Source organism: Phyllobates terribilis, unplaced genomic scaffold, assembly GCF_046119375.1.
Source record: "Phyllobates terribilis strain yellow unplaced genomic scaffold, ASM4611937v1 Scaffold_3__8_contigs__length_932513732, whole genome shotgun sequence".
NCBI classification, from domain to species: Eukaryota; Metazoa; Chordata; class Amphibia; order Anura; family Dendrobatidae; genus Phyllobates; species Phyllobates terribilis.
Window position 1 is genome coordinate 622,250,242 of NW_027362763.1, and position 17,834 is coordinate 622,268,075.

General features: G+C 47.7%; 1 protein-coding gene across 1 annotated transcript in view; it reads right to left on the minus strand.

The window, feature by feature from the left end:
* Positions 1-13,187, minus strand: part of SNX9 (sorting nexin 9) — a 270,467-nt gene extending 257,280 nt beyond the window's left edge. Inside the window, exon 1 of the mRNA XM_073671526.1 lies at positions 13,033-13,187. Within this exon, the coding sequence (XP_073527627.1) occupies positions 13,033-13,044 (12 nt within the window). The 5' untranslated portion in view covers positions 13,045-13,187. The remainder of the gene's footprint in view (positions 1-13,032) is intronic.
* Positions 13,188-17,834: the final 4,647 nt, after the last annotated feature.

A 17,834-nucleotide genomic window follows, 5' to 3' on the forward strand; every position in this document is an offset into this window, starting at 1 on the left:
ACTGAGACGGACCTCCAAGATTGCTGAGTGGACATGGAAAAAGTCCCACTCCAACGAGCACTTCATCACATTCAAACAAGCCCTCACTATTTTCAGGTCCACACTCACTGCAGCAAAACAAACATACTTCTCATCTCTCATATCCTCCCTGTCTCACAACCCTAAACAGCTATTCAGTACTTTTAATTCTCTCCTCCGTCTCCCAGCACATCCTCCATCTCCACTCATCTCAGCTGAAGACTTTGCCTCATTATTCAAGCAGAAGATTGATACCATCAGACAAAGTTTTTGCCATAAGTCCCCCCAGTTCCTCCTCATGGCTACTCAACTCTCCTCCAAAACCAACTTCTCCGCCATCACAGAAGACCAACTTTCCTTTTTACTCTCCAAGTCACATCTCACCACCTGTGAACTTGACCCAATCCCATCCCACCTCATCCAAAACCTTACCGCAGTCTTCATCCAAACCCTAACCCACCTCTTCAGCCTGTCACTAACAACTGGTGTCTTCCCATCATGCTTTAAACATGCCTCGATTACACTCATCCTTAAAAAACCCTCCCTTGACCCATCCTCTCTGACTAGCTATCGCCCTATATCACTTTTCCCCTATGCCTCCAAACTACTCGAACAACACATCTATTTTGAACTGTCATCCCACCTATCCTCCTGCTCCCTCTTTGACTGCTTACAATCTGGCTTCCAACCACACCATTCTACTGAAACTGCCCTGACTAAAGTCACCAATGACCTACTAACCGCCAAATCCAAGCGTCCTCCTCCACCTGGACCTGTCATCTGACTTTGACACAGTGGATCATTCCCTCTTACTACAGACTCTCTCATCTCTTGGCATCAAAGACTTGACCCTATCTTGGATCTCCTCATACTTAACAGACAGGACCTTCAGTGTTTCTCACTCACACACCACCTCCTCATCCTGCCCTCTATCTGTCAATGTCCCCCAAGGTGCAGTCTAGGACCTCTGCTCTTCTCCATCTACACTTTTGGCCTGGGACAGCTCAGAGTCCCACGGCTTTCAGTATCATCTCTATGCTGATGACACACAGATTTACCTCTCTGGACCAGATATCACCTCCTTACTAACTACAGTTCCGCAATGTCTGTCAGCTATCTCATCCTTCTTCTCTGCTAGATTTCTAAAACTTAACATGGATAAAACTGAATTCATCATCTTTCCCCCCCAACTGACCTATCCATCAAAATCAATGGCTGTCCACTTTCCCCAGTCCCACAAACTCACTGCCTCATGATAACCCTGGACTCTAACCTCTCCTTCAAACCACATATTCAAGCCCTTTCTACTTCCTGCCGACTCCAACTCAAAAACATCTCCTGGATCTGTACATTCCTCAACCACGAATCTGCAAAAACACTAGTGCACGCCCTCATCATCTCCCGCCTCGACTACTGCAACCTCCTGCTCTGTTGCCTCCCTTCCAACACTCTTGCACCCCCCCCAATCTATCCTAAGCTCAGCTGCCGGACTAATCTACCAGTCTCCCAGCTACTCCCGGCCTCTCCTCTCTGTCAATCCCTTCAAAGGCTCCCCATTGCCCAGACACTCCATTTCAAAACCCTAATCATGGCATACTAAGCAATCCACAACCTGTCTCCTCCATGCATCTGTGATCTAGTCTCCCGGTACACACCTACACGCAACCTACGATCCTCACAAGATCTCCTCCTCTACTCCCCTCTTGTCTCCTCATCCCACAATTGCATACAAGACTTCTCCCGTGCATCCCTCCTACTCTGGAATTCTCTACCCCCAAAGCATCAGACTCTCGCCTACCGTGGAAACTTTCAAAAGGAAGGCTTAAGACAAGCCTACTTCCTGCAGTAACCCTCGCTCCACCATACTGCTGCACGAGCAGCTCTACCCTCACCTACTGTATCCTCACCCATCCCTTGTAGACTGTAAGCCCTCACGGGCAGAGTCCTCTCTCTTCCTGTACCAGTTTGCTGTTGCGTTTTTATTCAAGATTTTTTTTTTTATTGTTTTTGCTATGAATACCCCCTTTTTCATATGTAAAGTGCAATGGAATAAATGGCGCTTTAATAATAAATATTTTGTACCCATATATAAATATTATGAAAAAATAAATAAATAAAGCAATAAAAGTAAACATATTTGGTATCGCCGTGTCCGGAAGAACCCAACCTATAAAACTGTCCCACTAGATAACCCCTTTAGTTAACACTGTAAAAAAATAAATAAACGAAACCAAAAAACGATGCTTTATCATACAGCCGAACAAAAAGTGGAATAAAACACGATCAAAAAGACAACCGTAAATAAAAATGGTACCACTGAACACTTCATCTTGTCCCGCAAAAAATAAAAGTTGCCATACAGCTCCATCAACGGAAAAATAAAAAAGTTATATCTCTCAGAATAAAGCGATGTAAAAATAATTGAAAAAAGTTATTGTGTAAAAGAGTCTAAATATAAAAACAAAAACATTTAAAATGTAGTATTGCTGTAGTTGTACTGACATGAAGAATAAAGCTGCCTTATCAATTTGACTATAAAAGCATAAAAGATAAATTCCGAAATTTTGGGTTTTTGTTCATTCTGCCTCCGAAAAAAATAAAATAGAATAGAACGCAATCAAAAAACGTCATGTGCCTGAGAATGGTACCAATAAAAATGTCAACTCGTCCCGCAAAAAATAAGCTTTCACATGACTGTCGGCCAAAATATGGAAAAATTATAGCTCTCAAAATATGGCGATGCAAGTTTTTGCAAAAAAAAGTGTCTTTTAGAGTGTGACAGTTGCCAAACATAAAAACTCGCTATAAATCTGGTATTGATGTAATTGCACAGACCCGAAGAATAAAGTTGTATAACCACTTATACTGCACGAGGAACGGCGTACAAAATATATAAAACCAATTCTTCACCTGCTGCTGATTTGTTCACTCTGCTTCCCAAAGATCGCAGTAAGGCTCGGTTCATATTTATCCTGCGCTGTGCACTGACACTGGGGTTTCCGTGTAAATTTCTGAAATACGCGATTCAGACGGAACCCCCAGCGGAAGATCTATAACATAACCATCTGAACCATCTGTCCGAAGCCTCTATAGACTGGGCATGCTCAGTATGGCGCAATAACGACATTATGTCCAGGATGAGAGAGAGAGAAAGTAACAGAGAGACATATTTGTCAGTGAGTACACCCCCGTATTATCAGTACATTTAACATTATACACACGTGGTCAAAATTGTTGGTACCCCTCGTTTAATGAAAGAAAAACCCACAATGGTCACAGACATAACTTGAATCTGACAAAAGTAATAATAAATTAAAAATCTTTGAAAATGAACAAATGAAAGTCAGACATTGTTTTTCAACCCTGCTTCCACAGAATTAAAAAAAAAAAAATTAACTCATGAAAAAGGCCTGGACAGAAATGATGTTACCCCTGAAAATAATGTGACCAAAGGGACATGTTAAATCAAGTTGTGTCCACTAATTAGCATCACAGGTGTCTACAATCTTGTAATCAGTCAGTGGGCCGGTATATAGGGCTACAGATACTCACTGTGCTGTTTGGTGACATGGTGTGTACCACACTCAACATGGACCAGAGGAAGCAAAGGAAAGCGTTGTCTCAGGAGATTAGAAAGAAAATTATAGACAAGCATGTTAAAGGTAAAGGTTATAAGACCATCTCCAAGCAGCTTGATGCTCCTGTGACTACAGTTGCACATATTATTCAGAAATTTAAGATCCATGGGACTGTAGCCAACCTCCCTGGACGTGGCCGCAGGAGGAAAATTGATGACAAATCAAAGAGAAGGATAATACGAATGGTAACAAAAGAGCCCAGGATAATTTCTAAAGAGATTAAAGGTGAACTTCAAGCTCAAGGAACATCAGTGTCAGATCGTACCATCCGCCGTTATTTGATCCAAAGTGGACTCCATGGGAGACGATCAAGGAGAACATTGTTGAAAAAAATCATAAAAAAAGCCAGACTGGAATTTGCCAAACTACATGTTGACAAGCCACAAAGCTTCTGGGAGAATGTCTTATGGACAGATGAGACAAAAAATAAAGTTTTTGGCAAGGCACATCAGCTCTATGTTCACAGACAGAAAAATGAATCATATCAAGAAAAGAACACTGTCCCTACTGTGAAACATGGAGGAGGCCCTGTTATGTTCTGGGGCTGCTTTGCTGCATCTGGCACAGGGTGTCTTGAATCTGTGCAGAGTACAATGAAATCTCAAGACTATCAAGGAATTCTAGAGAGAAATGTGCTGCCCAGTGTCAGAAAGCTTGGTCTCAGTCGCAGGTCATGTGTGTTTTGGGTCATTATCCTGTTGCAAGACCCTGCTAAAACATCCAAGAATGGCTAAGAGGAAAACATTGAACTAGTCTGAAGTGGTCTTCTATGAGCCCTGACCTAAATCCTATTGAGCATCTTTGGAAAGAGCTGAAACATGCCGTCTGGAAAAGGCAACCTTCAAACACGAGACAAGTGGAGCAGTTTGCTCATGAGGAGTGGGCCAAAATACCTGTCAAGAGGTGCAGAAGTCTCACTGACAGTTACAGGAATCGTTTGATTGCAGTGATTGCCTCAAAAGGTTGTTCAACAAAATATTAAGTTAAGAGTACCATCATTTCTGTCCAGGCCTATTTTAGAAGTTTAATTTTTTTTTTAAATTCTGTGGAAGCAGGGTTAAAAAGCAATGTCTGACTTTCATTTGTTAATTTTCAAAGATTTTTAATTTATTATTACTTTTGTCAGATTCAAGTTATTTCTGTGGCCATTGTTTTTCTTTCATTAAACAAGGGGTACCAACAATTTTGCAGGGCTGTGGAGTCATGGAGTCGGTGTCCATTTTGGTGGAGTCGATATAAAATGGACCGACTGACTCCTAAAATATATAATAAATTGGGTAAAGTAGTTAAATGCAGTTTGTGGGGAATGTTTTTTCATAAGAATTTGGGAAAGTTATGAAATGTCCTATAAATGTCTGTCCTTTTCCTGATCTAAGGGTCTAGACCTTTAGCTGAGATTGATCTGTGCTACAATAAACTGATCACTTAAACACGAGCAATGTATGAGGGAGTTGGAGTCGTGGAGTCGGAGTTGAAATCGGTGTTATGGAAATTAAGGAGTTGGAGTTGGAGGTTTGGCTTACCGACTCCACAGCACTGCAATTTTGACCACGTGTGTATATATATAGCGCTCAGCATAAGTGAGTAGATCCCCATATTATCAGTACATTATACATTTACAGTGCTCAGCGCAAGTGAGTACACCCCTGTACCCTGTATTATCAGTAAGCAAGTACACACACACACACACACACACACACACACACACACACACACACACACACACACGCTTCTCACTAAATTAGAATATCAAAAAGTTAATTTATTTCAGTTCTTCAATAAAAAAAAAGTGAAACTCGTGTATCATATAGAGTCATTACAAACAGAGTGATCTATTTCAAGTGTTTATTTCTGTTAATGTTGATGATTATGGCTTACAGCTAAAAGAAAACACAAGTCATTATCTCAGTAAATTAGAATACTTTATAACAACAGCTTGAAAAATGTTTTTAAAATCAGAACTGTTGGCCTACTGAAATGTATGTTCAGTAAATGCACTAAATACTTGGTCAGGGCTCCTTTTGCATCAATTACTGCATCCATGCGGCGTCGCATGGAGGCGATCATCCTGTGCCACTGCTGAGGAGTTATGGAAGCCCAGGTTACTATGATAGCACCCTTCAGCTCGTCTGCATTGTTGGGTCTGGTGTCTCTCATCTTCCCCTTGACAATACCCCATAGATTCTCTGTGGGGTTAAGGTCAGGCGAGTTTGCTGGACAATCAAGCACAGTGATACTGTTGTGTGTAAACCAGGTATTGGTACTTTTGGCAGTGTGGACAGGTGCCAAGTCCTGCTGGAGAATGAAATTTCCATCTCCAAAAAGCTTGTTGGCAGAGGGAAGCATGATGTGCTCTAAATTTCCTGGTAGACGGCTGCGCTGACTTTGGTCTTGATAAAACACAGTGGACCTACACCAGCAGATGACATGGCTCCCCAAACCATCACAGATTGTGGAAACTTCACACTAGACCTCAAGCAGCTTGGATTGTGTGCCTCTCCACTCTTCCTCCAGACTCTGCGACCTTGATTTACAAATGAAATGAAAAATTTACTTTGCATTTACTTAGTGTGTCAATGACTGCCTTCTGGACATCTGTCAAGTCAGCAGTCTTCCCCATGATTGTGGAGCCTACTGAAACAGACTTGGGGACCTTTTTAAATACTTAGGAAGCCTTTGAAGGTTTTTTGCTAATCGTTGTAATTTACTGAGATAATGACTTTTGCGTTTCCATTGGCTGTAAGCCATAATCATCAACAATAACAGAAATAAACACTTGAAATAGATCTCTCTGCTTGTAATGACTAATGGGTTTCACTTTTTGCACTGAAATAAATTAACTTATATTACATACACACACACACACATTGCTCAAAAAAAATAAAGGGAACACTTAAACAACAGAATATAACTCCAAGTAAATCAAACTTCTGTAAAATCAAACTGTTCACTTAGGAAGCAACACTGATTGACAATCAATTTCACATGCTGCTGTGCAAATGGAATAGACAATAGATGGAAATTATTGGCAATTATCAAGACACCCTCAATAAAGGAGTGGTTCGGCAGGTGGGGACCACAGACCACATCTCAGTACCAATGCTTTCTGGCTGATGTTTTGGTCACTTTTGAATATTGGTTGTGCTTTCACACTCGTGGTAGCATGAGACCACTGCAGCTCAAGCAGAGGGGAGGGGGGCTGAGAAGCAGGAGTGAGATCCCTCACAGCAGCTGTGAGTGGCACAGGACGGCCCATCCCCCAACCATGTGCTCTCTTTGTTCAAGAAACATAATTCAACAGTAGTTATGGGAAAACGATATATCCGAGTGGTACACAAGATAGATTTTTGAAAACTGGAAGGAAGGGAGAATCCCATCAGCCTTTTCTCCACCGCCCAGCTAGCAAGGATAGGGAGATATGCAGCACAGCCTTTCAGAAGCCCCTAGGGCTGCGGTGTTTGGTCTCCACGCGTAGCAGGGACCCGGCTGGATCCGTTGACACCAGAACCGGTTCCCTGGGACTATACAGTAAGGAGGTATAGCCCAATTTAGTTTTGGAGACTCTTAGCTAAGTGGGAACAGGGGTGGAGACTTGGGCTTGAGGAGGGGGAGGAACCCAGAGAGTTTAAAAACTCCTGCAGGTCTCCTCCCAGCTGTCTTTTCCTGGGGGAGCTCATGCCATCAAGACGTGTGGGAGAAGTCCATCAAACAAGTGAGGGCCACAACCTCCCCCATGTGGCCGCCCATCCCGAGCCAGGCTTTCCATCTAAACTGGTAACTGACTGAAAAGATCTGCTGAGGGTATGTGCCCAAGATGCAGAAAATTTCTGCAGCGTTTCTGCATGTTCTTGCCAGTCAAAAATGCTTGCAGCGTTTTTACATGCGGATTTGACTTGCGTTTTTCAAATGCATTTGGACCTCAAATCCACATGCAGAAACGCACAAATAATGGACATGCTGCAGATTTTTCTGCAAGGAAAATCAGCTGCAGAAAATTTTGCAGCATGGGCACAGAACAAGCAGATTTTCATTGGGGATCATGGGGCACGGATTACAAAGCTATTTGCAAGCGTTTACGCTGCGGAAATTCTGCATCAAAAATGCTTGAAAAACGCATAGTGTGCACACAGCCTTAGACTTGTTACACCATACTTTTGTATTTGCAACTCTGACCACTGTACATGTAACCCTTATGTATACAGTAGATTGTTTAGTAAGCCCTTATGGCGATTAAATATATAATTTAATCTTGGGCGGTTCTTTTATCTCGACCCCCGAACCTTGCGTCTTTTGTTCGGTCCAACGAACACGCTACCGGGCTGGTTTCTAGCCAGATATAAGTCTGTTATATCAAACAGGGACTGGTGGCAGCTCTATCCAGGCCAACTAGGCTCTGCTTCACTGGAGCACAGAAAGAGCCTTTCAGCCTGTCAGGGGAGTGAGTGTCTGAGTGGACCACCTTTTCTCACTCCTTGGTGTCTCTCTGTACCCGTGTGGACCACCTTTTCTCACTCCTTGGTGTCTCTCTGTACCCGTGTGAACAGGAGGTGATGGTGTAGAACTGTACCAATCTGACCTTACGCGTCCTCAAGGGGGGGTGCGTAACTTCACGCTGGTGCAAAGGGTAGATCTGTATCACGTGCTCCGTCTGGCGTAGTGTGACATGTGGCAGGGTGTGGAGAAGAAGCGGGAACAGCGGGGTTCTGCGGGGCCCCCCTGGTGCCGTTCCTTCACTGTCCCCTTTCCTACATCTGCCTGGGTGGTTCCCCAGGCTGTCATAACCCATCGGCACCCCCTGATCACAGGACAGGAGCGCCGATGGGCTGGATGAATGACGTGCTTCCGGCTGGTGTGTGTGTAACTGGTTAACAGCTGCGGGCGGAGCACTGCTCCATCTGCAGCTATTAGAGGCACTTGATGGCTAATCACCTAGAGTGCATACCTTCCCATCCCTTCATCAGGGCTGGCGTCAGCACCCGGGCAAGTGTCGGCGCCCTGAGTAAGTGGGGGGCCTAGTCGCTGTCGGGGACCCTTTCACGCTATGGGGCCAGTGAGTCGGGGGAGCCCAACGCCAGCGCCCGTGAGTGCCCCTTCCCACTCCCCACTTGCTCAGGGATTCTGCACTTGTAATACCTCTCCTCGATCCTCCGCAGTTCTGACACTATGACATGTCGGGGCAGAGGGCCCGATGACATCACTACACTGCGCCCTCTGCTCTGACAGTGCAGACCGCCGGAAGATGCTGAGGAGTCTTGACTTGCCGCAAGCAAGGAGGTGTGAGTAGTTGATTTTTATTTAATTTTTTTATGTGTGCAGCATCACACGGGGGCCCGTTATTCTGTGTGCAGCATCACACGGGGGCCCGTTATTCTGTGTGCAGCATCACACGGGGGCCCGTTATTCTGTGTGCAGCATCACACGGGGGCCCGTTATTCTGTGTGCAGCATCACACGGGGGCCCGTTATTCTGTGTGCAGCATCACACGGGGGCCCGTTATTCTGTGTGCAGCATCACACGGGGGCCCGTTATTCTGTGTGCAGCATCACACGGGGGCCCGTTATTCTGTGTGCAGCATCACACGGGGGCCCGTTATTCTGTGTGCAGCATCACACGGGGGCCCGTTATTCTGTGTGCAGCATCACACGGGGGCCCGTTATTCTGTGTGCAGCATCACACGGGGGCCCGTTATTCTGTGTGCAGCATCACACGGGGGCCCGTTATTCTGTGTGCAGCATCACACGGGGGCCCGTTATTCTGTGTGCAGCATCACACGGGGGCCCGTTATTCTGTGTGCAGCATCACACGGGGGCCCGTTATTCTGTGTGCAGCATCACACGGGGGCCCGTTATTCTGTGTGCAGCATCACACGGGGGCCCGTTATTCTGTGTGCAGCATCACACGGGGGCCCGTTATTCTGTGTGCAGCATCACACGGGGGCCCGTTATTCTGTGTGCAGCATCACACGGGGGCCCGTTATTCTGTGTGCAGCATCACACGGGGGCCCGTTATTCTGTGTGCAGCATCACACGGGGGCCCGTTATTCTGTGTGCAGCATCACACGGGGGCCCGTTATTCTGTGTGCAGCATCACACGGGGGCCCGTTATTCTGTATGGAGGGCTATGTGGTGCCCATAATACTTTATGGAGGGCTATACTGTCCAGTCTAAAATGAAAACTTTTGAATCCCCCCCCAGGTCACGCACTGTGCGCTGCTCGGATTCACCGGTTTATGAGCTTTTGTAGAATTTGTTAAATAAATAATAGTAACATAGTTTTTAAGGTTGAAGGAAGACTAAGTCCATCTAGTTCAACCCATAGATATAACTCATGTAATGTAAGAAGTAAGTGAAATCCTAGACATTGTACTATATCTAGATTTCTCTGCCGTATCTGTGCATCATGAATCGTGATGTGTGTTAAAAGGGGCCCATGGAGACTCTTTCGCCCGGGGCCACAAAACCTGGAGCCGGCCCTGCCCTTCATGATACACTCTTGACATTGGCTTCAAAAACAGCCTACGTGAAGGTACACTTTAATGCCATGATTGTTTCATTGGGCAATGATTGAAGCAACAAGTCATGGAATTCAGGAGAAATGCTAAGAAAATAAGCTCAACCGCACCATTGTCACAATGTTATTTGCAGTAGTATTTCATGCAATAGAAATGTCCCATTGGAATATACTCCAATGTTTCATGCAGACGTACGTAAATCATGGTCCGAGTATGGACTGCTATGCATGGACTGGCCGTAGGCCTCCTGACCCAAACTTGACAGCCTCACGGACATACTGAGTTCCTACTTGGACTAGAGAGAGAGATAAGGGGGGAGAGACAAGAGCACAGAGTGATATTGAAAGGTACAATAACTAACCAACAGACAATTAAAGGGGTTGTCCACTACTTTAGATTACCACCCCCCAAACGTATTCCCCCGGGGCCCCTAAGCCTTTTTGTAAATACCTTGCGTTGCAGATAATGCCTGTGAGTGGCTCTATCACTGGCCGCTCACAGGCATCACGTGACCCCCGGCTGCAGCCGGCTCTGACATCCGCTGATGTCACCACAAGTTCTGGCAGCAGCCAGGGGTCTTTGTCTTCTGCGTTCCACGGTGGATGTCAGGCTGTGGGCGGGGTTCCCCCCCCACCACCATGTCACACACAGCATCCACTGCGCACTCTGCCTCTCCCCATTGGGAAAGCGCGCGGTGGATGATGGATGTGACATGGGGGGGGGGGGGTAACCCCACCCACAACCCAGCAGCTACCGCGGGGATCCCAGCGCTGAGTCACGCCTCACAAAGGCTTAGGGGCACCAGGGGGATATATTGTGGCATTAGCTAAAGTAGTGCACAACTTCTTTAAGTCCACAGCTATGTGGTTAGTGCAGTCCACTGGTGATTAATACCACATTGTACCAGTACGATACCTGCTTATACCTATTGTTTTTATTGATTAAGTAATCAGTCATTATTTGATCTTTAATTTTTTTACTGCAACTTGTAAAAAAATATTACGTCTTTTAACAATTTCATGCCCAGGTTGGAGGTACTTTTTTTTTTTTTTTTTAAATGCAGGTGCTTTTTTTCGGCACTTAAACCCCCTATTCCTGTTATACTGACTGTGCTATGTAGATTGTTCTTTTAAAAAGAGCTCGGTGCAAGCATGAAAAGTGTAGAAATACAAAGTATGAAATTGATATTCCTCTTTGCTACCGCTTCCATTCTACAGCAGCGCTGCCTATTTGGAAACGTCAATCTCCTTTTTTTTCTTTTTTTTTTTTTTTTTTACCATACTCAGACTATATTTAACGAACGACTGAATTCGGCCTAAAGGTGAATTCATACAACGATAATTTTGGTCTGTAAACTTAAAATGGTTAATGGCACAATTATGCGGTTTTTTTTCGCAATGATAATCCGCAGCAGAAATTTCCGCAGCATGTGCACAGCACATGCGGATTATCATTGGGGAACATGACAGACCTTCTACCATGCGTTTTTTAAGTGTTTCTGCAGTGTTTTTGCGGCTGCAGAAACGCTTAAACGCATTGTGGGCACACAGCCTTACAGTGCAAGCTTGGGCCGTTACCTCTGACTTCCGGTCAGTCAGAAGTTGCAATCATAAGATTGTGGATCAGGACCAGAGCGGCGCCAGGAAGAGCTGAAGACGGTGGCTGGTGAGTAAAATACTAGGGTCAGAGAACTTGCATTCGTGCCACCACTCCATCGCTGAAATAAAAAATAAAAAAACTCTGGAGTCATGCTTTAAAATGAACATGCATCTGTAGATGCAAATTTGCAGTTGATGGGTAGAATTGTGCAAAATGACACACTGGATCAGTTCATGGAGCTGCAAATCCAAAAGCGACAGAGGCAAAAATTAACACATGTGATGTTTGCTGGATGGGTTGTAGCCCAAACACATACTGAATGCCATGGCGCCTTCTGCTACCAACTCAGCAGCAAAACTCAAGCTGAATCACAGATGAAACATTATTTCACATTACTGGATCTTTTGGGCCACTGCTGATAGCAGATCCAGACTGTGGCTCCTGCTGGAGTTTTCCCATTAGTAACACTTGACAAGCTAGCTATGGGAATATTCTATTCCGACGTCCCATTCCCACACAAGGGGGGCAGTACAGTTTGGAGCACACGCTTAGGAATTGCAGCACTTGCTAAGGCTTTTTCCCTCGATTTAACGCAGAAGAATAAAAATATGAAACTGCAGATGTCCCTGCACCTCGATGACACGAGATCAAGCAAAATTCCAGAAGTCTTCAGGATGGTGCTGGGAGCAGCTCCCCACCAAACCCATGAAGCCCAGGCTAAATCCAGACGGGCAGACAGAGGAAGCCTGTCACTGCTGCCACTGCTGTCGGTGAAGGCAATCGCCCCCACAGACACCGCTCCATACTGATGTAGAAGACGATCAGGAACTGGATTGTGTCACACTCTGCCCTTTGCCCCGGCCTCCCACTTCCAGGCTCATGCAAAGTGTGTGGCCAGGGCTTGGCACTGAGCACCCTGTGGGGATATGGGTGATGTGTTTACATAGGACTGCTGATGGTGCCCTCTCCCCTCAGCACCCACCTTCCTGTCCAGCTCACTTGAGAAAATGTCAGTCCACAGCCTGCTTGGTTGGGAAACTTTCCCTCTGGCCTTTCACGTTGGTCCTCATTTGCAGCTCCCTGCCCTGATGCCCTGGCACTGCCAGCTTTGCATTGCCCCTCTTTGCCTGCACGATCCGTTTCTGTCAGTGGCTGTGCCCCAGATTGTGCCGCCCTGCCCGCCTCTCCACAAACATCTCCGTGTCCTCCCGCGATCACACAGCCGTGGCCCCGGTGGCAGCCGCAGCATAGTGGAGCCCTGCTTACCTTTGTGGCCATGCTGTGCCCTGCAGTTCGCTTGCACCCCGGAGTCAGACACACAGGGAAGCTGCCAGCACTACCGCTTCCTGTCCCGGCCTCTGTGTGCGGTGTATAAGGGCTGCTGCTGACTCCATCTAGCGACAGCACGGCGCCATTACACCTGGCTCCTAACTTCTACCTGCTCCAGCCTGTAGCCGCCGCTGCATAGAGCACCGGTATCTAGGCGTATAGGCTGCTGCTCGGTTACAATAGGTGCCAAAATAAAGAATATCGTGTGCGCCGTTTTCCACCTCCATGTTTACATGAGAGACCGTGGAACCATGACTACAACCAGTGATCTAAGGAGAGCCTGTCCTCACAGGTATAAAGCAGCCCATTGCGGGCCTCCAAGCGATTACCACGGGGTTAACAGTCATTGGCTTCTCTGCATAGAGGCTGCAGGAATTGGCCTGTGTGTGCGGCACGAATTGGCCTGTGCGCAGCAGAAATAGGCCTGTGCGCGGCAGAAATAGGCCTGTGCGCGGCAGAAATAGGCCTGTGCGCGTGGCAGGAATAGGCCTGTGCGCGCGGCAGGAATAGGCCTGTGCGCGCGGCAGGAATAGGCCTGTGCGCGCGGCAGGAATAGGCCTGTGCGCGCGGCAGGAATTGGCCTGTGTGCGCGGCAGGAATTGGCCTGTGTGCGCGGCAGGAATTGGCCTGTGCGCGGCAGGAATTGGCCTCTGTGCGCGGCAGGAATTGGCCTCTGTGCGCGGCAGGAATTGGCCTGTGCGCGCGGCAGAAATAGGCCTGTGCGCGGCAGAAATAGGCCTGTGCGCGGCAGAAATAGGCCTGTGCGCGTGGCAGGAATAGGCCTGTGCGCGCGGCAGGAATAGGCCTGTGCGCGCGGCAGGAATAGGCCTGTGTGCGCGGCAGGAATTGGCCTGTGTGCGCGGCAGGAATTGGCCTGTGTGCGCGGCAGGAATTGGCCTGTGTGCGCGGCAGGAATTGGCCTGTGTGCGCGGCAGGAATTGGCCTGTGCGCGGCAGGAATTGGCCTCTGTGCGCGGCAGGAATTGGCCTGTGCGCGCGGCAGAAATAGGCCTGTGCGCGCGGCAGAAATAGGCCTGTGCGCGGCAGAAATAGGCCTGTGCGCGGCAGGAATTGGCCTCTGTGCGCGGCAGGAATTGGCCTGTGTGCGCGGCAGGAATTGGCCTGTGCGCGCGGCAGAAATAGGCCTGTGCGCGGCAGGAATAGGCCTGTGCGCGCGGCAGGAATAGGCCTGTGCGCGCGGCAGGAATAGGCCTGTGCGCGCGGCAGGAATAGGCCTGTGCGCGCGGCAGGAATAGGCCTGTGCGCGCGGCAGGAATAGGCCTGTGCGCGCGGCAGGAATAGGCCTGTGCGCGCGGCAGGAATAGGCCTGTGCGCGCGGCAGGAATAGGCCTGTGCGCGGCAGGAATAGGCCTGTGCGCGGCAGGAATTGGCCTGTGCGCGCGGCAGGAATTGGCCTGTGCGAGCGGCAGGAATTGGCCTGTGTGCGCGGCAGGAATTGGCCTGTGTGCGCGGCAGGAATAGGCCTGTGTGCGCGGCAGGAATAGGCCTGTGTGCGCGGCAGGAATAGGCCTATGTGCACATGATGTCCTTTTCAGATGGATTCCACCTGGAACCTGCCTTAAAAAATGCTAAAACAATGCAAAGAATTGAACATATGCTGTGCTGAGTCCCCACAACTTGCTGTGCTTATGTCATTTCTTTCAACCCCTTCTGGCTTTGGCCACCATGAAGCCGCTAAAAGAAGTGAGTGGTTTATTCTAGGGCAGCTCAGTGGTTAGCATTGCAGCCTTAAAGCGCTGGGGTCCTGGGTTCAAATCCCACCAAGGACGACATCTGCAAGGAGTCTGTATGTTCTCCCCGTGTTTGCGCGGCTGTTCTCTGGTTTCCATAAAAAACATACTGATACCCACAATGGGGACAATGTTTGTAAAGCGCTGTGGAATACGATGGTGCTATATAAGTTTGTAAAATAAAATAAATTCTTCTGAGAACTTATACAGTGGTATGACAAAGTGTTTGCCCTCTTCCTGATTTCTTATTCTTTTGCATGTTTGTCACACTTAAAGGGAATCTGTCACCACTTTGGAGTTATTAGACCTCTACTATGACCATACAGGGTATAGAAAAGTAAAACTATACATGCCTGTATGGCCCATAGTAGAGGTCTGATTACAGAGAAAAGCGCTTTAATCAATTCTATTTTGTACAGGCTTGGCGTCTGGGGACGCCAAGCAATCCCCGCCTATGTGCTTATTATTCCCCCAAATCCTGTGACGTGCACTGTGCTCCCTGACTTCCAGGCATGTGCAAAGCGCCGCTCACATAAAGCTCACATACAGCACGCTTTGCTTCACCCGGCCCATCTCTCTGTGCACTGCGCTGCAGGAATCTATTGCGCGGGAAGTGACAGTGACCCCCCGGTGCCTGCGCAATAGAACCCTGCGGCGCAGAGCACAGAGAGATGGGGCCGGGATGAAGCAAAGCACGCTGTATGTGAGCGGCGCTTTGCGCATGCCCGGGAAGTCAGGGAGCACAGTGCACGTAACAGAGCCTGTCACAGGGCCCTGTGATGTGCAGGGGACGGGGGGTGGGGATAAGATAATTAAGTATATAGGTGGGGACTTGGGGGAATAATAAACACAAAGGCGGGGATTGCTTGGCGTCCCCCGGATGCCAAGCCTATACAAAATAGAACTGATTAAAGCGCTTTTCTCTGCAATCAAACCTCTACTACGGGCCATGCAGGTATGTATAGATTTACTTTTCTATACCCTGTATCGCCATAGTAGAGTTCTGATAACTCCAAAGTGGTGACAGATTCACTTTAAATGTTTCAGATCACAAAACAAAGTTAAATATTAGACAATGATAACACAAACACAAAATGCAGTTTTCAAATGAAGGTATTTATTATTAAGGGATAAAGAAATCCAAACCTACAGGGCCCTGTGTGAAAAAGTGATTGCCACCCACTACACCCTTAAAACATAAATTAACTGCGGTTTATCACATCTTTGGGAAGCTGAGTTCAATTTCCCTAGCCACACACAGGCCTGATTACTGCCACACCTGTTCTCCATCAAGAAATCACTGACAAAGTAAATTAGACCAAAAGATCCTCAAAAGCTAGACAGCATACTGCCAAAGAAATTCAGGGACAAATGAGAAGCAAAGTAATTGAGATGTATCAGTCTGGAAAAGGTTATAAAGCCATTTCTAATGCTTTGGGACTCTAGCAAACCACAGTGAGAGCCATTATCCACAAATGGCAAACACATGGAACAGTGGGGAACCTTCGCAGGTGTGGCCGAGTTCTGTCCTGACAGCAAATTCTGCTATCTGCAAAGTTTAGTCATATTTTGTGTTTATTACTGTTCAACGCTCATACTTTCTGTGTGTATTGAACCCTGTTTATTTTATTCGGTCTCCCATGACAGTAACCACGTGAGAGAGAGAGGATCCCGCCCATCAAGGACAGGAAACCTACAGGTTAAAAAGGGCGGCCCTCTCTTCCCGCCTCAGTTTAGGTTTCCTGTCCATGATGGGAGACCTCGCAGGCTTACCTGCAGAAGATGGACTCCTGTCCCAGAGAGGGCCACAGCAGGTGGTTGGTGCCGGTCCGTCCCGGTCCTCTGGAGACGCCACGGTAGGGCTCAGTGGGGCGCCTCCGTGAGCGTTGCGGCGGGCGCAACATCGCCTCACGGGAGGTAGATGTCCGCCAGGTGTGGGGCCGCTAGCGGGCTTCCTCCCCCCGCTACAATTTGCAGGAGATCCAGGTCGCGCCGGCGGGACACGTGACAGGCGCGACCTACTGACGTGACTTCCGGTGCGCTGGGCAGGAAGTCTCTGTGACGTCACCGGAAGGGGCGGAGCTCATTTGAATTTTGCGCGCGAGCAGCTGAACGCCAGGGGATTAAGGACCTGGCGGCGAGGAGCCCACCTGGAACCCACCTGGCCACCTGGGGAGGAAGACCAAGGAGCAGGTAACGCCCTCCTGGGTAAAAAAAAACAAAAAAAAACACACCCACACATGGTACCGGTATGGCCAGTATATAAATGGTCTGGTAACATACAGAGGTGCTTCCCAGCCCATTCTTACACTGTAAGCTATGGAAGATTCACAAGAGCTGTCACCTAGGCAACAACATCTGCTGCAGGAGCAGCCCTCCGGGGAGCCCTCACAACTAGTGGCGCAGCGTCATTCCCGGCTAGGGTCTGGTCGTTCAGCTAGAAGAGCTGCCACTAAGAGCAGGAAGGACGGTCCGGTGCGGCGTGATTCCTCACCATGCATGTTGGATTCTTCTGCTTCTACGGTACCTAAGGTTCTGTGGGGTGAGTAGAATCTTCGTGAAAGTTCTACTAATGTTTCCTCCTTCTTTCTATCTATAACTTTCTTTTAGAGCAAGAAATGTTCCTCGAAATCCAAGCACAGAGAATGTGCCTTATGTAGCTGTCCACTCCCTGATTCATATAGCAAGAGGTTATGCCAGCTTTGTATTAGCAAAATGATGTCGGAGGAAACCCCAGATTTTTCCCTAGGCCTAAGAACTTTAATAAGGGAAGAAATAGGCAAAGCATTGCAGGGTTCAGAGTCTGGGCATATTCCTCAAGAAACCCAGCCGGGTTCAGACTCTGAACTATCAGTCGCCTCCTCCTCCACCTTCTCTTCTTCTGACAGTGAGCCAGATAGACAGTGCTTTCCCCTGAAGGAGGTCGATGCCCTAGTAAAAGCCGTCCGATCTACAATGGGGATAGTGGACACGAGGGCAGAGAAGTCAG